This window comes from Chlorocebus sabaeus, chromosome 12 (genome assembly GCF_047675955.1).
Source record: "Chlorocebus sabaeus isolate Y175 chromosome 12, mChlSab1.0.hap1, whole genome shotgun sequence".
NCBI lineage: Eukaryota > Metazoa > Chordata > Mammalia > Primates > Cercopithecidae > Chlorocebus > Chlorocebus sabaeus.
Window position 1 is genome coordinate 46,571,618 of NC_132915.1, and position 23,163 is coordinate 46,594,780.

Below are 23,163 nucleotides of genomic sequence, written 5' to 3' on the forward strand. Positions count from 1 at the left end.
ACCTGCCTCTATTCAGAAAGTTTTGTTGAAAAATATTAATAAAGCTTAATTTTAAAATGAACTTTAACTGTATATATCTGTGCTTTCATTATTTAGATTATCGAGGGTATATTTTATTAGGATAATATGTTGATTTATACGAACTTTTACACTTTTAGAGTTTACAGTGCTCTTGTATTGGGAGAAAATCTTTAACTTATTACTTTAATGATTTTGTGATATAAGAAACTATATTATGCAATGTAATATTAAACTAATTATCGGAATATGATAGTTTTTGTTAAGCAATTTTTTAATCTTATTATGCTTTTTAATTTACAGATTGAGTCTGTTTGTCCTTTTGAATTACTATTATAAGTTCACTCAAATGCCAAAATCTAAATTATTAAATAATTCTCATGAAAGGATTCTCTGTTGGTATCATTTATATTGTCAGTGCCTGTTAAGTTTAGTTCACTGTAATGAGAAAACCCTTTTAAAACTTGTCAGTTGGTCAGTGTTCTTCCTAGAGTTTAAGTAATTTCCAGAATAGACAAGATAGGCTCAAATTTTGTCATTTTTTTCTTCAAAGGATAGACTTATGGGTATTTTACAGACAGTTTTAATGCTTATATTATTGAATTTATTATTTAGTGTCAATCTCATCTGTAAACAGTTAACAGTCCAATTTGGGAGATATTATGAGTAGAGAGATTATTAGCAACACTAGGTAGTTTGTTATGTGTCAAATGTATAATAACACAAAAATTTAGAAATGGCAAGAATTACAAAATACTGGGATAGTAAGGGATGCATTTATTGAGGAGGTGGTAGTTGAGTCTCAAAGGAGCATAAGACTTAGCTGAGAGTAGAAAAAGTGATTGTAAATTGTGGATGAGCCATTTTTATGCATCTATTTTTATGTTATTTGATTGATGTCAGGCACATTTTGATACGGCCTAATAATTAAAATAGAACAGAAAAGTTAAAAACTGAGATGCCATTTGTACTTATTGGATTTAAAAAAATTTCCAACCCTGAGAGTTAAGTGTTGGTGGGGAGGTAGAGTAATGAAAACTCCTGAAATGCGAATAGTCTTTGACTTAGCAATTTCACCTCTAAGTGGATATAATCCAGAGAAGTGTTCTTCAAACTTTTGTTAGTATTATCCCTGAAGTACATTTTACTTCATGACCCATTATACACACACAAAATAAAAGTTTCACATAATAATAGTTATTTTTAGTACATATAATTAAGGTAAACATGAAAATTTTTATATCAAATGTGAACTTACTAATATTTAAATACAAGAAAAATCTTAAATATGATAAAAGTTTAGAAAATAATTTATGAAGCATGTCTGTTTTGTAAGTTTATTCCTATAACTGTAGTTTCATTGCTAAGAATGTGTGCCTATTACCTTGATATTTTCTATTGTATTATAATCCGATTAAAAAAATACCAATTATTGTAACTAAATCGATTTAATGATCCATTACTAGATTGTAATCTGTAGTTTGAAAAACACTGCTTGGGAGAAATTCTTGGTCATGAATATTTGGAGTCATGCTTAAGAGTGTTCATAACAGTATTGTTTGTATACCCCTTTACCTCAAATGGGAAATAGCTGAAATACACACTGATAAAAGATGGATAAATAGAGCATAGTTATCTGATGGATTAATAATATCTGATGGATTAATTACATCAAGGTAATTGATCTACAGTTACATTCATTATTATGAATAAATTTGGAAACATATGTTGAGCAAAAATAGCAAGCTACATAATATGTATAATAAGATTTAAGTTCAGAAGTAAGCAAAACTGTACAGCATATTAAATAGGGACATATATCTGTCTTTGAACTATAAAGAAAAGCAAGGCAAAGATAAGAATCAGGGTTTCAAGATAATGCTTACCCTTGGAGGGAATAGGAAGTACTAGAGGATAAAGGGTCATACATGAGATATCAAAGATAATGGTACAGTTGTGTTTCCTAGCTGAATGTTGGCACATACAGGGCCGCTCCTTTTACTTTTTTTAAAAAAAAATTCTTTACACATTTATCACAGATTATTTTTGTGTGTATTCAGTATCTAAATTATTTTTTACCTATAAATAAAATAAAATCAATAATTAATATTACACTTTTAAAAATTAGAGTATTGAGGTTGGGCACAGTGGCTCACACCTGTAATCTCAGCAGGGCCGAGCTGGGAAGATTGCTTGAGTCCAGGAGTTTGAGTAACATAGTGAGACTTCATTTCTATGAAGAAAATTAAAAATTAGCTGGGTTGGTGGCACATACCTATGGTCCTAGCTACTTGGGAAGCTGAGATGGGAGGATCCCTTGAGTCCAGGAGTTCGAGGCTGCAGTGAGCCATGATTGTGCCACTGTACTCCAGAGTGGGTGACAGGACAGAGCGAGACCCTGTCTCTTAAAAAATAAATAAATAAAATAGAATGTTGAATATATTTTCACTTTATTTCTAAAAATCCACTTTTCATCATAATCCTGGATCTTCCTCTCATTTTCGGTTTATTCCCAAGTCCTTTGGAGACAGTTTGATAAGGAGGAAATATGAGAGTATAAAGGAATCAGCATCAGTGATAGATCAGAAATGGAATAAAGGTCAACTGAGCGTATTACTTAAAAAAAAGTGTTTCTATCTTGATGTCTCTCTTTCTTGGTTGATAGACAGAAGGTGTTATTGAGTCTTACTTGGAGGCTTCCAGTAATTGTGTCAGGCTAGATAGTATGTGTTTAATAAATATTAGTTCAAAGAATGGAGGGATTGATAAAAGTTGAAGAAGTTTAGGAAAGAGTATCAGGATATGGATTCCATTTTTAGCAAGTTAGTTTGAGGTAGTAGACAATCCAAAGGGAGGGGTCTTGTATAGCTGGAAATATGAGATTGGTGATTGGGAAGGTGAGGGCTGGAATATAGATTAGATAGTCTTTCAGACAGAGGTAAGATTAGCAGCCAAGAGAGGCGCTACATTTTCTGAGAGAAAAGATGTCCAGAGAAACGAGGGAAGCTAAAAATTGAGTCATGGATACATCCACCTCGTAGGTGTAATTTAGGTATCTCACATGTGAGAAGAATGTTTGGTTAAAAATTATGGCAGCCTTAACATTCTAAATATTCTGGCTACAGAGCAAGATATTATTAGTACTAAAACAAACTTGCCATTTTAAAATTTTTAAAGTGATTTATGCTTTTACAAAATCAATAGTTTTTCAGAAAAGTTCCTTCTAAATGACATTCAAATAAAAGAATAAGGAATTACGTTAGCTATAAATATATTTTCTTTAATTAGAATGGTTTGTAAAATCTTGTTTTTCTCCTGTTACACACCTAAATTCTGAAAGTTTGCTTTCTGAGTGTGGTTTAATATTTAGTGTCCAGTTTTTATGTGTTCTTCAACATAAATAGGCCCTGTACTTGCACATTTTAGTTAAAAATTCATGGACATGTTTCAGGAGATGAGAATTTTGGTGACAGACATTATTACGAAAGCTAATTAATCATAACATTAGCAAATCAAAATGTAAAACCTTTGAAATAAAATATTTTTTCTTAGAAATAAAAGCTCACCAGTAATTTAAATTTTTTCCACAGAGAGAATCAGTACTGAAACAGGAAATAAATGACCTTGTAAAACGGAAAATTGCAGTAGATGAAGAAAATGCTTTCTTAAGGAAAGAATTCAGTGAGTTGGAGAAGAAATTTAAAGATAAAAGTCAAGAAATTAAGGTGTGTTGACTTGTACATAGTTTTGTGGGACTGTTGCTTTGAAGTTCTGCTTTAAGCTTTGTTAGCCTTTGTGGCACAGAAAGTGACAGGTTTGGAGGAAAAATTGCCTTAGGCCCTCCTGTACCATACAGTTTTCTCACATGCAAAAACTCTGATAAGGATGCTTTAAAGCTAGAACTCCAAGCTTTATAACTTTTAGATAAATAGTTAATGATGGAAATGGAGCTAAGAAAGTAGGAGTGTGAATATGTGGCTTCTTGTAATTAGATTCTGATGGGATTGGCATTATTAATTGATAAAACCCAGGTCTGGGAGGATATATCTGTATGGGTCTCAAAAATAGCTGGGGACAGCATCAAAGGCAGCTTGATCAATTAATGGGCTCTTTGCAAATGTGTACTCATCAAAGCTGTCATCCAGTGAAAAAATATGACCCATCCACCTGCATGAAAAGAGGCCAATAAAAGTACACAGGTGACCTTGGCTATCAAATATAGGAGAAGCTTCTGTGAGGGTAAAACTGCACAGTTTGTATTTGCTGATTAATTCTCACCATTTTTGGGGTTTTTGTTTTGTTTATTTGCCCTTGTGGTTCTGTTCTACAGGACATTAAAGAGTGTGTACAGAACAAAGAAGAGCAAAATAGACTAATTATAAAAAATCTGGAGGAGGAAAACAATAAATTAAGTACCCGCTGCACTGACCTGCTAAATGACCTGGAGAAACTGAGGAAGCAGGAAGCACATTGGAGAAAAGAAAAATATAGCACTGATGCAAAAATAAAGGTATACAATAGGAATTGAATCCATACTCCTCTTTTGGATCTAACTTTTTCTAGGAAGTTTAATACATGTTATTTTCTTTAAATAACAAGCTATATATTCATATCCTCCAGTGGGGACTAGCATTAATTTATATTCTTTCACTTAAGACCCACAGCTTTTTAAAAATTGATGTTGCAAAGCAGGAAACTGACTTCAAATGGTTATCCTAAAATGTAATCATTAAAAAATAAAGGCTATTGCATTTTGAAATAAAATGTGTTTTCAAATAACATATTTAGAATCATGGGTTTTAACTTTTTTACTTAAGGCTTAAACTTACAAAGATAGCTAGAATTTATTGCAATATGGTTTTTAAGACTATTTTCTAGATCCTTTAAAATATAAAGTATAAAAAATACTGAACTGTTAAACAATACAAATATGTGGTTCTATGGTGGTGCTTTCTTTGACTTTAAAGGAAAGGGCCTTATTTGTGGGAAATTTTTATTTTTATAGAAGATAAAAGTTACAATCAATCATTATATTCTTATACCCTTTTTAAAAGGCTAATCAAGTGAGGCAGTGGTTTCTTACATTTTTTTATGAGTATTTTTCAAAATAATACTTTTTTATGGCATTCTCTTTGTCTTTAGAGGTTTTTGCTAATTTCTTTTCTTATTAAATTGCATGTTTTTTTTTTTTTTTAACTATAGATTTTGTTGAAAAGGCCAGATCCAGATTTTAGTGCTAGTAAATATGGTGGTCTCTCAATGTGTATACCCCTAAAAAGAACACGCACGCACACACACACACACACACACACACACACACACACAGAGCTATTCAATAGTTATAAGCAGTTGACCATATGTATCTGCAGGTTCTGCATCAGTGGGTCAAACTATTCAGAAAAAAAAAACCACAATTAAAAGTAACAATACAATAATAGAAAACAATACAAGTAAAAATACGATATAACAGCTGTTTACATTGTATTCGGTATTTTGAGTGATCTAGAGATGATTTAAAGTATGTGGGAATGTGTGTAGGGTATTCGCAAATACTATGCCATTTTATATATGAGACTTAAAGCATCCTTGGGTTTTGGTATCTGTGGAGAGTCCTGCATTCAATCCTCCAGGAATACTGAGGGACGATGGTAATATGTATGGATGTATGGGTGTGTATATGCATGTATGCAAGAATATTTAAGTTGGGGAGAAGGATACATCTTTCTCGGAGTATAATCCTGTTGCAGATTATTTATGGAAATATTTAAGTCTATTAGTGCACAATCATGGGTTGACTGAGCCATTGAGAGAACTGAATTCTGGTGGATTTATTTTCTTAATTTTTGTATCAGTTTCTGCTTCTGCGCAAACTTTAAACAATTTGGAAGTGTGATAAGGGTAAACCAGTACTTGTGTTAATTCACAGCTACATGATTATTTGGTGATAATTTTTATTTCCTTATTTATTCTCTTTGAATAATCAGTTCTGGGATTTGCTGTGACTTGTATGTGTGTAACATTTTTTTTCTAATGGGGTTATTGTCTTTTTCTTACTGCTTTTTGGGCATTCATTATTTATTTTGCATACTAATATTTTGTATCTTATAAATACCTTCTGTTTATAAACCTTGAATAAGGAAAACTGGAATTTCAAAAGTTTGTGAATTTTGGTAGTCATTTTGTTATTTTCTTCTCAAATGTTTTTGCTTTAAAAGTTTTATATGACAAAGTTTTCCCCACCCTAAAGTCTTTAATCTATTTATAATTTATTTTTGGATGTGATGGTCCACATCATTTACTCAGTATCCACGAAAGCAGCAAGATTGTTTACTGATCTTCTCCCAGCTTTCTCCCATGAAGCATGATCATAAAAGAATTCTCATAGCTACCTTCCTGGAAAGTAGATCTTACCACCCTCATTCAGAGAGGTTCTGTCTCGTACCTAGAGTCCAAGAAGAATTTGAACAAACAGTCCTTTCTAATAAGTTTATTTTACCACAGGATCATATGCCTTTGTCCTCCAGTCACAGTTTTGCATGACTGTCCATAAAAACACACAGTTTTCCCTGGGTCTTTGGGTCTTCATTTCCAACATCTACTGTGTCATGTAAAACTTTGGTTAAATAAATGTTATATTTTTCCCTTAGTAATTTGTCTTTTATTACCGGGATGTCAACCATGAACCTTGCTATGGGTAAGGAAAAGATACTACTTTTTATTTCCTACATGTACATATATTTTCATTTGTTTTGGGTATATACTTAGGAGTGAAATTATTGAGTCATATGGTAACTGTTTTTAAGCTTTTGAGGAACTGCCAGACTATTTCCCAAAGCAGCTGCACCATTTTACATTCAGACACTATGAGGGTTTTGATTTTTCCATCTTCTCATCAATACTTGTAATTTTTTGCCCTTTTTGTTATAGCCACCTCAGGGATGTGAAGTGATATCTCATTATGGTTTTTTGTTTGTTCATTTGTTTGAGACAGAGTCTTGCTCTGTCACCCAGGCTGGAGTACAGTGGCCTGATCTCGATTCACTGCAACCTCTGCCTTCCTGGATACAAGCTGTTCTCCTGCCTCAGCCTCCCGAGTAGCTGGGACTACAGGCACGTGCCACCACATGCAGATAATTTTGTATTTTTAGTAGAGATGGGGTTTTGCCATGTTGGCCAGGCTAGTCTCAAATCATTGTGGTTTTGATTTACATTTTCCTGATGGTAAATGATGGTGACCATCTTTTCATGTATTACTATCTTTGGAGAAATGTCTATTCAAATCCTTTGTGTACATACTGGATCCATTTGTTGAAGAAAATTATTTTTTCCCCACTGAATTGTCTTGATACCATTTTTGAATATCAGTTGACTGTAAATATAAGCGTTCATTTTTGGACCTCAGTTCTATTTATTTGATCTATACATCTGTCCTCCTGCCTATGCCACATTCTCTTGATTTTTGCAGATTTGTAGCAAGTTTTGAAATTGGGGTATATGTGTCCTCCATATTTTTTCTTTTTCTGGATTAGCTATTCTGTGTCTGTTATATTTTCATATGAATTTTAGAATTATCATTTTTCAGTTGGGCACGGTGGCTCAAGCCTGTAATCCCAGCACTTTGGGAGGCCGAGGTGGGTGGATCACGAGGTCAGGAGATTGAGACCATCCTGGCTAACATGGTGAAACCCCGTCTCTACTAAAAATACAAGAAAATTAGCCAGGCGCGGTGGCGGATGCCTGTAGTCCCAGCTACTCAGGAGGCTGAGGCAGGAGAATGGCGTCAACCCGGGGGGGCGGAGCTTGCAGTGAGCCGAGATCCCGCCACTGCACTCCAGCCTGGGGCACAGAGCAAGACTCCGTCTCAAAAAAAAACAAAAACAAAAAAAACAAAAAACTAGCCGGGTGAGGTGGTGGGCGCCTGTAGTCCCAGCTACTCAGGAGGCTGAGGCAGGAGAATGGCGTAAACCCGGGAGGCGGAGCTTGCAGTGAGCTGAGATCCGGCCACTGCACTCCAGCCTGGGCGACAGAGCGAGACTCCATCTCAAAAAAAAAAAAAAGTTATCTTTTTTCTTCTGGCCAAAAAAGCCATCAGAGAGTTTAATAGAGATTGCCTTGAATAAGTAAATCAGTTTGGGGAGTATTATTATCTCAATAATATTAAGAATCTTCTGATCCATCAACATGTGATGTTTTCCATTTATTTTGGTCTTTTTCAATTTTTTCAGTTGTTTTGTATCTTTCAGGGTATAAATTTGCACTTCTTTGGGTAAATGCATTCTTGAATATTTTATTATTTTTGATGCTATTATAATGGGAACTGTTTTTAATTTTCTCTTCAGGTCATTCATTCATAATGTATAGATACACAATTGAGTTTTGTATACTGATCTTGTATACTGCAACCTTTCTGAATAGGTTAACTAATTCTGATATATATATATTTTTAGTAGATTCCTTAAGACTTTCTACATGTCATATCACGACATCTGCAAGTAGACATAGTTTCACTTCTTCCTTTCTAATCTGAGTGCTTTTAATTTCATTTTATTTTATACTTTCCTGCTGGAAATCCTGGCATAGTGTTAAATAGAGAAAGAGTGGATATCCATGTCTTTTCAAATACCTACTTGCCATTTGTTTGTCCTTTGAGAAATGTGTATTCACATCTTTTGTCCCTTTTTAAATCAGATGATTAGATTTTTTTTCACATAGAGTTGTTTGAGTTCCTTATATATTCTGGTTATTAATCCCTTGTCAGATGGATAGTTTGCAGATATTGTCACTTTGTTGATTGCTTTCTTTGCTGTGCAGAAGCTTTTTAACTTGATGTGATCCCATGTGTACATTTTTGCTTTGGTTTCCTGTCCCTGTGGGATATTACTCAAGAAATCTTTGTGCAGTCCAGTGTCTTGTAGAGTTCCTGCAATGTTTTCTTTTAGTAGCTTCACAGTTTGAGGTCTGACTTAAGTCTTTAATCCATTGTGATTTGAATTTTGTATATGGCAACAGATAGGGGTCTAGTTTCATTCTTCTGCATATGTATATCCAATTTTCCCAGCACCATTAACTGAAGAGACTGTCTTCCCAAATGTATTTATTTTCATGGGACTTTTGTTAACAGTGAGTTTGCTGTAGATGTATCACCATATTTCTGAGTTCTCTCTTCTGCTCCATTGGTCTATGTGTCTGTTTTTATGACAGTACCATGTCATTTTGGTTATTATAGCTTTGTAATTTAATTTGAAGTCAGGTAATGTGATTCCTCCAGTTTTGTTCTTTTTGCTCAGGATAGCTTTGGCTACTCTGGGTCTTTTGTGATTCCATATAATTTTCAGATTAAAAAAATCTGCAAAGAATGTCATTAGTATTTTGATAGGGATTGCATAGAATCTGTAGATGGCTTTGGGCAGTATGGACATTTTAACAATATTGATTCTCCCAATCCATGAGCAAGGTATTTCTTTCCTTTTTTTTTTTTTTTTTTTTTTTTTTGGTGTCCTCTTTAGTTTCTCTCATCAATGTTTTATAGTTTTCACTGTAGAGATCTTTAACTACTTTGGTTAATTCCTAGGTATATAATTTTATTTGTAGCTATCATAAGTAGGATTACTTTCTTAATTGTTTTTTCAGTTCAGATTGTTCGCTGTTGGCCTATAGCAATGCTGCTAATTTTTGTATGTTACTTTTGTTTCCTGCAACTTTACTGAATTTGTTTATTCATTCTAATAGGTTTTTGGTGGAGTCTTCAGGTTTTTCCAAATATGAGATTATATCATCGGCAAACAAGGATGATTTGACTATTTCCTTTCCAACTTGGATGCTCTGTCTTTGTCTTGTCTGATTGCTCTAGGGCTTCCAGTACTGTGCTGAATAACAGTGGTTAAAGTGGGTATCCTTGTCATGTTTCAGATTTTAGCATCAAACTTTCAGCTTTTCCACATTCAGTATGATACTAGCTTCCAGGCTGTCATTTATGGCTTTTATTGTTTTGAGGTATGTTCCTTCTATATCCAGTTTTTTTTAGAGTTTTTATCATGACACAATGTTGATTTTCACCATCAATTGAAATGATCATGTGTTTTGTTTTGGCTTTTGTCTTCGAGATGGAGTCTCGCCGTGTCACCCAGGCTGGAGTACAGTGGCACAATCTTGACTCACTGCAACCTCTGCCTCCTGGGTTCAAGTGATTCTCCTGCCTCAGCCTCCTGAGTAGCTGGGATTACAGGCATGCACCACCATGCCTGGCTAATGTTTGTATTTTTAGTAGAGACAGGGTTTTGCCATGTTCGCCAGGCTGGTCTCGAACTCCTGACCTCAGATGATCTGCCTGCTTCAGCCTCCCAAAGTGCTGAGATTACAGGTGTGAGCCACCACACCTGGCCAGGTTTTTTTTTCATTCTGTTGATATGATGTATCTCATGATGTATCCTAATGATTGATTTGCATGTGTTAAACCATCCTTGCATCCCTAGGATGAATTCTACTTGGTCATGATGAATGATTTTTTGATTTGGTGCTAATATTTTATTGAGGATTTTTGGTATCAGTGTTCATCAGGAATATTGGCCTGTAGTTTCTTTTTTTTTGATGTGTCTTTGTCTGACTTTGGTATCAGGGTAATACTGACCTTGTAGAATGAGTTTGAAAGTATTCCTTTCTCTATTCTTCAGAATAGTTTGAGCAGGATTGGGGTTAGTTCTTATTTAAATGCTTGGTAGAATTCAACAGTGAAGCTGGGAGACATATTTTCTGGTAGACTTTTTATTTAAGGCTTCAATCTCATTACTTGTTATTGATCTGTTCAGGTTTTGGATTTATTCATGGTTCTGTCTTAGTAGGTTGTATGTGTCTATCAATTTGTCTGTTCTAGATTTTTGAATTTATTAGCATATAGTTGCTCATAGTAGCCATTAATAATCCTTTGAATTTCTGCAGTATCTGTTGTAATGTCTACTTTTTCATCTCTGATTTTGTTTATTTGGGTTTCTTTTTTCCTGAGTTAATCTGGCTAATGTTTTGTCCACTTAGTTTATCTTTCAAAAAACCGACTTTCTTTTCATTGTTCTTTTGTATTGTTTGTTTCAATTTCTTTGATTTCTGCTCTGATCTTTATTCTTTCTTTTCTTCTAATAATTTTGCATTTTGTTTGCTCTTGCTTTTCTAGTTCTTTAGGATGCATTATTAGGTTGTTTATTTGTTAGGTGCTTTTTTGATGTAGATGTTTATAGCATAAAATTTGCTTTTAGTACTACTTTCACTGTAGCCCATAGGTTTTGGTATGGTGTGTTTCCATTATCATTTGCTTCTGGGAATTTTTCAGTCTTCTTCTTACTTTCTTCATTGACCTACTGGTCATTCAGGAGCATATTGTTTAATTTCCATGTGATATGTCATTTCCAAAATTTTTCTTGTTACTTGTTTCTAGTTTTATTCCACTGTGCTCAGAGAAGATGCTTGATATAATTTTAGTTTTTTGAATTGTTTATACTTGTTTTGTGGTGAACATATGGCCTATCCTTGAGAATGAGCTACATGCTGAGGAGAAGAATGTGTATTCTGCAGCCATTGGATGAAATGTGGTGTAAATATCTATTAGGTACATTTGGTCTGTAGTGCAGATGAGTCTTGTTTCTTTGTTGATTTATGGTCTGGATTACCTATCCAATGCTGAAGGTGGGGTGCTGAAGCCTCCAGCTGTTATTGTATTGGGGCCTATCTCTCTTTAGCTATAATAATATTTTCTTTATATATCTTGATGCTCCAGTGTTGGGTGCATGTATATGTATTTACATTTGTTACAGTCTTTTGCTGAATTGACCTCTTTAGCATTATATAATGATCTTCTTTATTTCTTTTTATAGTTGTTGTCTTGAAATCTATTTTGTGTGATGGAGGTATAGCTACTTCTGCTCTATTTTGGTTTTCATTTGCATGGAATATATTTTTCACCCTTTTATTTTTGATCTGTATGTATTTTTAGGTTAAGTCCTTCCTTCCTTCCTTCCTTCCTTCCTTCCTTCCTTCCTTCCTTCCTTCCTTCCTTCCTTCCTTCCCTCCCTCCCTCCCTCCCTCCCTCCCTTCCTTCCTTCCTTCCTTCCCTCCCTTTTCTCATGGTCTTGCTCTGTTACCCAGACTGGAGTACAGTGGCATGATCATGGCTCACTTCAGCCTCCACCTCCTAAGCTCAAGCAATCCTCCCACCTCAGCCTCTTGAGTAGCTGAGACTACAGGCATATACCACCAGATCTCGCTAATTTTTGTTTTTTAATTTTTTGTAGAGCGAGGTCTTGCTATGCTGCCCAGACTGATCTCAAACTCCTGGGCTCAAGTGACTCTCCTGCCTCTGCCTTCCAAAGTGCTGGGGTTACAGGTGTGCATCACCATGCCTGGTCCCCTGAAGTTTCTTGTGGGCAACAGATGATTGAGTCTTGCTTTTTGAAAAAATATATATATGGGGAGAGTTTATTCCATTTGCTTTTGGCATTATTAGTGAGCATTTGTTTCATTTACCTGTAGCATTATTATTGATAAGTAAGGACTTAACTCCTGACATTTGTTATTTTTTGTTTTTTAAGTTTTTGGTTGTTTTGTGGTCTTTTCTTCCATTTTTTCTTCCTTCTGTTTTTCTTTTAGTAAAGGTGATTTTTCTCTGGTGGTATGATTTAATTTCTTCTTTATTTTTTATGTATCCATTGTATGTGTCTTGATTTGAGGTTACCATGAGGCTTGCATATACTGTTTTATCACCCATTATTTTAAACTGATTACATCTTAACACTGATTGCATATACACATTAACAAACACTGAGAAAACTAATATAAACTCTAATCTTCATCCTGTTTTGTAACGTTTTGTTCTTTTTATTTATATCTTATTCTACTGTAGTAAGTCTTGAAAGTTGTCACAGTTATTATTTTTGATAGATTTACTTTTTGTTGTTTTTACTCAAGATATGAGTAGTTTACACTACAATTACACTTTTATAATACTCTGTATTTGTCTATATACTTACTCTTGCCAGTGAGCTTTGTTCCTTTGTATGGCTTCTTATTGCTTATTAATGTCGTTTTTTATTTTCTTTCAAATTGAAGAATTTTTTTAGCATTCCTTGTAGGACAGATTTGGTGTTGATGAAATCCCTCAGCTTTTGTTTGTCTGGGAAAGTCTTTGTTTGAAGGATATTTTTGATGGATATACTACTCTATGTTAAAAGTTTTTTGTTTTTTTTTTCCTTCAGCACTTTAAATATGTCATGGCATTCTCTACTGGCTTGTAAAGTTTCCACTTTGCAATCTGCTGCCAGATGTATTAGAGGTCCGTTGTATGTTATTTGTGTGTGTGTGTGTGTGTGTGTGTGTGTGTGTGTGTGCGCTTTTTTTCTGCTTTCAGTATCCTTTCTTTATCCTTGGCCTTTGGGATTTTGATTATTAAATGCCTTGAGGTATTTTTCTTTGGGTTACATCTACTTCATGGTCTATAACCTTTTTGTTCTTGGATACTGATATCCTTCCCTAGGTTTGGTATGTTCTCTGATATTATCTCTTTGAATAAATTTTCTAGCCTGACCTTTCTCTACCTCTCTTTAAGGCAAGTAATTCTTAGATTTGCCCTTTTCACTTTATTTTCTCAATCTTGTGTGTGTGCTTCATTCTTTTTACTCATTTTTATTTTGTCTCCCCTGACAGTGTATTTTCAAACAACCTGTCTTCAATCTAACTAGTTCTTCTGCTTGATCAGTTCTGCTTTCAAGAGGCTGATGCATTCTTTAATATGTCAGTTACATTTTTCAGTTCCAGAATTTCTGCTTTATTCTTTTTAATAATTTCAATTTATTTTAAAAATGTATCTGTAGGATTCTGAATTCCTTATCTGTGTTATCTTGACTGCACTTCCTCAAAGCAGCTATTTTCAATTATCTGTCTGAAAGATCACATATCTGTATCTCTCCACAATTTGCCCTTGGTTATTCATTTAGTTCATTTGGTGAGGTCATGTTTTCTTGGATGATTTGATGCTTGTGGATATTCACTGGTATCTGAGCATTGAAGACTTAGGTATCTTTTGCATTCTTTACAGTCTGTGATTGTTTGTACTCATCTTTCTCGGGAAGGCTTTCCTGATATTTGAAGGGACTTGGATGTTGTGATCTATGTCTTTGGTCATTGTAGCCTTATCTGCATTAGAGGGCACTATAAGCCCAGTAACACTGTGCCTCTTATAGAATTAGAAATACTGCCTTGGTGGTCTTGTGTGATATCCAGGAGAATTTCCTGGATTACTGGGCAGAGACTGTTGTTCTCTTCCCTTACTTTCCCTGAAACAAATGGAATCTTTCTCTATGATGAGCTGCCTGGATTTAGTGGATGGGTTACACAAGCACCCCTGTGACCACCAACATTGGAAATGAGCTGGGTCATACTTGAAGCTAGTGCTGCACTGGTTCTCACCCAAGGCCCATGGATACCACTATGGGGTTATTGCATGTGTTTACTCAAGGACTAAGGACTCCACAATTAGCAATTTCTTAATCCAGCCAGACCCGTGTCCTTCCCTTCAGTACAGCAAGTTTGCCCTGGCCATGTGCAGATAGGCCATCCGGGAGTCAGGGACTGGAGTTGGGAAAAGTAGGAATTTACCTGGTCCTCTATTCCATTACGGTTGAGCTGGTAACCAAGCCTCAATACAAAGTCCTTCCCACTCTTCTCTTCCCTTTCTTCAAGCTGAGAAGTCTCTCCACATGTCTATCACCCAAGGGCTCTTTAGTCACCAGAAGATTAATCCTGTTGGGACTGGGCCTTTCCCTCAGAGGAGTTTGTTTTTTTCTGGTCCAGGGCATGGTTAGAAATGTTGTTCAGGAGCTAGGTCCAGGAATGGGTGCTTCAGGGCACTCCCTGGTGCCTTATTGTAGTTTGGCTCAGCCGGTGTTTAAGTTGCAAGATGAAGTCCAAGTTGCAAGATGAAGTCCTCTTAATTCTCTCCTCTTCTCTAGCAGAAGGTACGAGTCTCTCATGGAGCTGTGAGTTGCACTGCCTTCGCTTAGATGAGGGGTGATATAAGTATTCCCTGTGCTGTGCTGGGTGGTATTTTACTAGGTCACATGCACTTCACATCCACTGGCTCTGAGTCTAGCACTCCACCAAGACTGCCTGGTTGCAATCCTTGTGACCTAGACTGCCTTTCAAGTTTATTTAGGACCTCAGATCATATTAGCTCATTGTGACAGGGCTTGCCTGAACTCAGGTTCTAACTGCTGGGTTGGGAGATTTGCTTCTGGCTAGGGCTGGTCTACATGCTCCCTCTATGGTGCCAGCTGAGTTCTGCCCCATGTTGCTTTCTACTATGACAGAGTAGCACTGAGTTGCAGTGCAAAGTTCCTCAGTCCCTGTGCTCTGCCTCTCCCAAGAACACAATTTCTGTCTCTGCACCATGCAGCTACTGCTGGGGGATACGGAAAGGGACGTGTGGGTTACTCGAGACTGACTGTCCTTCCTTCTTCAGTGCCTCTTTCTTTAATATGGATGCAGCTGGAAACCATCATTCTTAGCAAACTATCACAAGAACAGAAAACCAAACACCACATATTCTCACTCATAGGTGGGAACTGAACAATGAGATCACTTGGACTCGGGAAGGGGGACATCACACACCGGGGCCTATCATGGGGAGGGGGGAGGGGAGAGGGATTGCATTGGGAGTTATACCTGATGTAAATGACGAGTTGATGGGTGCTGACGAGTTGATGGGTGCAGCACACCAACATGGCACAAGTATACATATGTTACAAACCTGCACGTTATGCACATGTACCCTAGAACTTAAAGTATAATAATAATAACAAATAAATTTAAAAAAAAAACAAAAAACAAAAAACAAAACCAGGTACTGTGATTGCTAACCTGAGTTTTGGTTCTTAAGAAGGTACTTTTCTTGTATGTGGATAGTTGTTCAATATGGTGTTTATGCATGGAGAATGATTGCTTGAGGCTTCTATTTAGCCATCTTGCTCCACCTCCTCCCATCAGGTGTTTTTCATTATGAAGGGAATATTGGATTTTGCCAAATACTTTTACTTTTTTTGCATCTATTGAAATGATCATGTGGTTTCTCTGTTCTTTCTTTCTTTCTTTTTCTTTCTTTATTTTTTTTTTGGAGACAGGATCTCACTCTGTCACCCAGGCTAGAGTGTGGTGGCATGACAGAGCTCACTGCAACCTCTGCTTCCCAGGCTCAAGCAATTCTCCAACCTCAGCTTCCGAAGCAGCTGGGGCTACAGGTGTCAGCCACCATGCCTTGCTAATTATTTGTAGAGACATGGTTTTGCTGTGTTGCTTTGGCTGGTCTTGAACTCCTGAGCTCAAAGCGATTCACCTGCCTCAACCTCCCAAAAAGTTGGGATTACAGGCGTAGCCACTGCACCCACCCACCCTTGTCTTTCATTATACTGGTGTGGTGTATTCTGTTAATTGATTTTTTTGATGTTAAACCAACCTTACATTATTGATATATCTTTATTTTACACTTGCCTTGGTATCAGGATTATGCTGTCCTTACAGAATGAGTTAGGACGTATTACATCCTCTTCTAGTTGTTATAACAGTTTTAGAGGGTTTGGTATTCTTCTTCAGATGTTGGGTAGAATTCACCAGTGAAGCTACCTGTCCCTGAATTTTTCTTTGTTGGGAGGTTTTGATAACCGATTCAGTCTCTTCATTTGTTATATTGGTTAAGACTGTTCTTGAGTCAGTTTAGGTAATCCAGGTGTTTCTAGCAATTTGTCCATTTTATCTAAATTATTTAATTTGAAGGAAAATTATTGATAATTACAAATATGTTTAATAATTTATATAAATATGGAATGTATACTAAACAAATGGAATCAAAATGTGTCACTATAAAAAGTCAACTAAGAAAATCAATAATAGAGGAAATGAAGGACAAAAAAGCTGTTTTATATATAGAGAAAAAAGTAATAAAATGGCAACTTCCTTATTAATACTTACTCTAACTAATAATCCATTTAATTAGGTATTTAGCATCATGCAAACCTGAACGGACCAGTAATGAATAGCAAGGTTGAGTCAGTAACAAAAAGTCTGCAAACAAACAAAAGCCCAGAATCAGATGGATTCATTGTAATATATCTAATAATTCTTTTTATTATCTTATAATCATTTTCATTTCTTTATAGTTAATAATAGTGTTCTCATGTCATTTCGGATTTTAGTTATTTGCATCCTTTGTTTTTCTTTGGTAGTTTAGCTAAGGGTTTGCAAAATTGAACATTCTTTTGAGGAAATAACCTTTTACTTTGATTCTCAGTTGTTTTTCTATCCCTTCTCCTTTTAAAATTTCAACTCTAATATTTATTATTTATTTTCTTCTATCTTTGAGTTTAATTTGCTATTCTGTTTCTAGGTTCTCAAGTTACAAACTTAGGATATTAATGAGATACGTCTTTTTAAAACATAGGTGCTTATGGTTGTAAATTTCCTTCTGAGCAACTGTATTTGCTACATGGCATAGTTTTGGTGTGTTGTGTTTCTTTATATTCACCCCTAAATATTTTGTAATTCCCTTGTGATTTCTTCTTTGATCCATAGGTTCTTTGAGTGTTTTTTTGTTTTTTGTTTTTTTTTTTTGAGATGGAGTCTCACTCTGTCACCCAGGCTGGAGTGCAGTGGTGTGATCTAGGCTCACTGCAAGCTCTGCCTCCCAGGTTCATGCCATTCTCTTGCCTCAGCCTCCCAAGTAGGTGGGACTACAGGTACCTGCCAGCATGCCTGGCTAATTTTTTTGTATTTTTAGTAGAGTCGGGGTTTCACTGTATTAGCCAGGATGGTCTCTATCTCCTGACCTCGCTATCCTCCTTCCTTGGCCCCACAAAGTTCTGGGATTACAGGCATGAGCCACTGCATCTGGCTGTGTGTGTTTTTAAATTTCTACATACTTGTGTATTTTACTTTTTTCCTTTTGCTGTTGATTTCTAGCTTCATTCCATTTTATTTAGAGAAGATTCTTTGTGTTATGTTAGTGTTTAAAATTGTTTTTGTCAGTTATTTTATGACTTAACTCATGGTGTGTCCTGGTGAATGTTTCATATGTATTTGAGTAGTATGTTTATTCTGCTGTTTTGGGATAGAGTATTTAATATATGCCTTCTAGGTGTATCTAGTATGCAATGTTGTTTAAGCCATGTTTATCATTAATAACCTTCCATGCAGATGCTTTTTCATTAGTTAATGTGGAATACTGAATTTTCAACTATTATTGTAACATTTTCTATTTCTCTGTCAATTCTTTAATTGTTTGTTTTCTATGTTTTGGGGCTCTGTTGTTTGGTGCCTACATGTTTATTATTATTATATCTTCTTGATGAGTTGATTATTAGATCTTTTGTCTCTTGTAACCATTTCTGCCTTAAAGTCTCTTCTTTTCTAATATGATTATGTCTACCCCAGCTCTCTTCTGGTTACTATTTGCATGAAATATCTTTTTCCATCACATTCCTTTTAACTTGTTTGTATCTTTGAATTTAAAGTGAGTCTTTTGTAGACAACATATCATTGTAGAATGTTTTCTTTATCCCTTGTGCCGATCTCTTTTTTTCTGACTGAAGAATTCATTTATATTTAGAGAAATTATTAATGAGGAAGAACTAACTTCTGCCATTTTTTCTTTTTACGGCTATTTATGTCTCTCATTTTCTCCATTATTGCTTTCCTTAGCTGATTTTTTCTATGACAGTTTTTGATTTTATTTGTTTAGTATATACGTTATTGATAATTTCTTCGTGCTTACCATGTAGATTGCACATACCTTTCTAAACGTATAGCAGTAAAATTTGAATTGATACAAAGTGTTTTTGATAGCATACAAAACTCTTCTCCTCTACAGCTTTGTCCATCCATTTTATATTACTGTTGTCACAAGTTATATCTTATACATGTGTACTTAATGTATAAGTAGTTTATACATTGTTTATGTAGTTTTTATGTAGTTTATATAGTTTTTATGTGTTTGTTTTTGAAATCATGTAGGAAATATAAAGGATAATTAGAAGCCAACTAGATAATACTGGCTTTTTTATTTGCCCGCCTATTTATCTTTACTAGAAGTCTTTATTTGTTCATGTGGATTTGAGTTACTGCCTTGCATCCTTTCATTTCAATCTGAAGGATTCCATTTAGCATTTCTTGTAGTGCAGGTGAAGTGGTAATGACTTCTCTCAGTTTTTATTTGTAAATGTCTTAATTTCTCCCTAACTTTTTAAGGACAGTTTTTGCTGGATAGAAAATTCAAGGTTAATGTTTGTTTTTTCCATTAGTACATTAAATATGTTATCTCAGTGCCTCTGTACTCCGTGGTTTCTGGCAAGAAATCAGTTTTTACTCTTATTAAGGATCCCATGTATGTGATGAGTCACTTCTTTCTTGCTACTTTGAAGATTCTCTCTTTTTTTGTAGGCTGAATTTCACAAATTTGATTATAATGTATCTCAACAGGAGTCTACTTTGTTGATCTTACTTGGAGTTTATTGAGGTTTTTGGATTGTAAATTCATGTCCTTCATCACATTTTGGAAGTTTTGGGACATCATTTATTCAAACAGCAATTCTACCATTTTCTTGGTCCCCTCTCCGGTTGAGATTCCCATAATGTGTATGTTGGTCTACTTGGTGGTGTCCCACTGGTCACTTTTTTTCTTTTTTCTTTCTTTATGCTCTTCAGACTCAATAATTTTAGTTGTTCTATCTTCTAGTTATCTAATTACTTTTTGTGCTGAAATCTGCTGCTGAACCCTCTAGTGAATATTTTATTTCAGTTGTATTTTTTAGCTCTAGAATTACTTTTGTGTGTGTGTGTATTCCCTTTTTTCCCTTTCATTGCTATGTAATAATCTATGATTTATGGGGTGTATGTGAGTGTTTGTTACATGCATATAATTTGTAATGATGAAGTCAGGGTATTTGGGGTCTCCATCACCTTGAGTATCTATCAGTTGTATGTGCAGGTATCATTTATAGTCTTCTCTTTCAGTTGCTTTGAAATATACGTGATGTTGTTCCCAAGTATAGGAACCTGAGTGTGCTATCAAACACTAGAACTTATTTCTTCCGTCTAACTGCATATTAGTTCCAATAACCAACCTTTATACATCTTCATTCTCCCACTTTCCCTTCCCAGTATATGGTATCTATCACTGTATTCCCAATCACCATGAATAAGGTTTTTAGCTTACAGATGTGAGTAAAAATACGCAGTATTTGTCTTTCTCTGCCTGACTTATTTAATGTAATGACCTTCAGTTCCATCCATGCTACTTCAAATGGTATGATTTCATTTTTTTAATGTCTAAGTAGTATTCTATTATTTATATATACCACATTTTCTTTATGCATTAGTTTGGTTTGTTTGTGGATACTTAGGTTGATGCCATATCTTTGTTATTATGAATAATGCCACAATAAATGTTCAATTACAGCCACCTATCTCTTTGATATACTGATTTCTTTTCCTTTGGATAGATACCCAGTAGCGGGATTGTGGGATTGTATGGTAGTTCTGTTTGTTTTTTTGAGAAATTTCCATACTGTTTTTCTTAGTTGTTATACTAATTTACATTTTCACCAACAGTGTTTAAGGGTTCTCTTTTTTTTTTCTTTTTTATTATACTTTAAGTTCTAGGGTACATGTGCACAAAATGCGGGTTTGTTACATATGTGTACATGTGCCATGTTGGTGTGCTGCACCCATTAACTCGTCATTTACATTAGGTATATCTCCTAATGCTATCCCTCCCCCCACCTCCCACTCCCCAACAGGCCCTGGTGTGTGATGTTCACCTTCCTTTGTCCAGGTGTTCTCATTGTTCAGTTCCCATCTATGAGTGAGAACATGAGGTGTTTGGTTTGCTGTTCTTGCGATAGTTTGCTGAGAATGATGGCTTCCAGCTGCATCCATGTCCCACAAAGGACATGAACTCATCCTTTTTTATGGCTGCATAGTATTCCATGGTGTATATGTGCCACATTTTCTTAATCCAATCCATCATTGATGGACATTTGGGTTGATTCCAAGTCTTTGCTGTTGTGAATAGTGCAGCAATAAACATATGTGTACATGTGTCTTTATAGCAGCATGATTTATAATCCTTTGGGTATATACCTAGTAATGGGAGGCCTGGGTCAAATGGTATTTCTAGTTCTAGATCCTTGAGGAATCGCCACACTGTTTTCCACAGTGGTTAAACTAGTTTAAAGTCCCAGCACAGTGTAAAAGGACTTCCTATTTCTCCACATCCTCTCCAGCACCTGTTGTTTCCTGACTTTTTAATGATTACCATTCTAACTGGTGTGGGATGGTATGTCATTGTGGTTTTGATTTGCATTTCTCTGATGGCCAGTGATGATAAGCATTTTTTCATGTGTCTGTTGGCTGCATAAATGTCTTCTTTTGAGAAGTGTCTGTTCATATCTTTCACCCACTTTAAAAAATTTTTTTTATTATTATTATTTAAGTTCTAGGGTACATGTGCATAACATGCAGGTTTGTTACATTAGTATACTTGTGCCATGTTGGTGTGCTGCACCCATCAACTCGTCAGCACCTATCAACTAGTTATTTACATCAGGTACAACTCCCAATGCAATCCCTCTCCCCTCCCCCCCTCCGCATAATAGGCCCTGGTGTGTGATGTTACCCTTCCCAAGTCCAAGTGATCTCATTGTTCAGTTCCCACCTATGAGTGAGAATATGCGGTGTTTGGTTTTCTGTTCTTGCGATAGTTTGCTGAGAATGATGGTTTCCAGCTGCATCCATGTCCCTACAAAGGACACAAACTCATCCTTTTTTATGGCTGCATAGTATTCCATGGTGTATATGTGCCACATTTTCTTAATCGAGTCTGTCACTGATGGACATTTGGGTTGATTCCAAGTCTTTGCTATTGTGAATAGTGCCTCAATGAACATACGTGTGCATGTGTCTTTATAGCAGCATGATTTATAATCCTTTGGGTATATACCCAGTAATGGGATGACTGGGTCATATGGTACTTCTAGTTCTAGATCCTTGAAGAATCGCCATACTGTTTTCCATAATGGTTGAACTAGTTTACAATCCCACCAACAGTGTAAAAGTGTTCCTATTTCTCCACATCCTCTCCAGCACCTGTTGTTTCCTGACTTTTTAATGATCGCCATTCTAACTGGTGTGAGTTGATATCTCATTGTGGTTTTGATTTGCATTTCTCTGATGGCCAGTGATGATGAGCATTTTTTCATGTGTCTGTTGGCTGTATAAATGTCTTCTTTTGAGAAATGTCTGTTCATATCCCTTGCCTACTTTTTGATGGGGTTGTTTGTTTTTTTCTTGTAAATTTGTTTGAGTTCTTTGTAGGTCTGTATATTAGCCCTTTGTCAGATGAGTAGATTGCAAAAATGTTCTCCCATTCTGTAGGTTGCCTGTTCACTCTGATGGTAGTTTCTTTTGCTGTGCAGAAGCTCTTTAGTTTAATGAGATCCCATGTATCAATTTTGGCTTTTGTTGCCATTGCTTTTGGTGTTTTAGACATGAAGTCCTTGCCCATGCCTATGTCCTGAATGGTATTACCTAGCTTTTCTTCTAGGGTTTTTATGGTTTTAGGTGTAACATTTAAGTCTCTAATCCATCTTGAATTAATTTTCGTATAAGGAGTAAGGAAAGGATCCGGTTTCAGCTTTCCACTTATGGCTAGCCAATTTTTCCAGCGCGATTTATTAAATAGGGAATCTTTTCCCCATTTCCTGTTTTTGTCAGGTTTGTCAAAGATCAGATGGTTGTAGATGTGTGGTATTATTTCTGAGGACTCTGTTCTGTTCCATTGGTCTATATGTCTGTTTTGGTACCAGTACCATGCTGTTTTGGTTACTGTAGCCTTGTAGTATAGTTTGAAGTCAGGTAGCGTGATGCCTCCAGCTTTGTTCTTTTGGCTTAGGACTGTCTTGGCAATGCAGGCTCTTTTTTTGGTTCCATATGAACCTTAAAGCAGTTTTTTCCAGTTCTGTGAAGAAACTCACTGGTAGCTTGATGGGGATGGCATTGAATCTATAAATTACCTTGGGCAGTATGGCCATTTTCACGATATTGATTTTCCTATGCATGAGC

General features: G+C 35.6%; 1 protein-coding gene across 6 annotated transcripts in view; it reads left to right on the forward strand.

Moving 5' to 3' along the window:
• CNTLN (centlein) overlaps positions 1 to 23,163 on the forward strand; it is a 366,668-nt gene that overhangs the window by 98,916 nt on the left and 244,589 nt on the right. For all 6 annotated transcript variants that reach the window (XM_073021629.1, XM_007969157.3, XM_073021630.1 and 3 more), the window contains exons 4-5: positions 3,609 to 3,743; positions 4,349 to 4,528. In XM_073021629.1, coding sequence (XP_072877730.1) covers positions 3,609 to 3,743; positions 4,349 to 4,528 — 315 coding nt within the window. The remainder of the gene's footprint in view (positions 1 to 3,608; positions 3,744 to 4,348; positions 4,529 to 23,163) is intronic.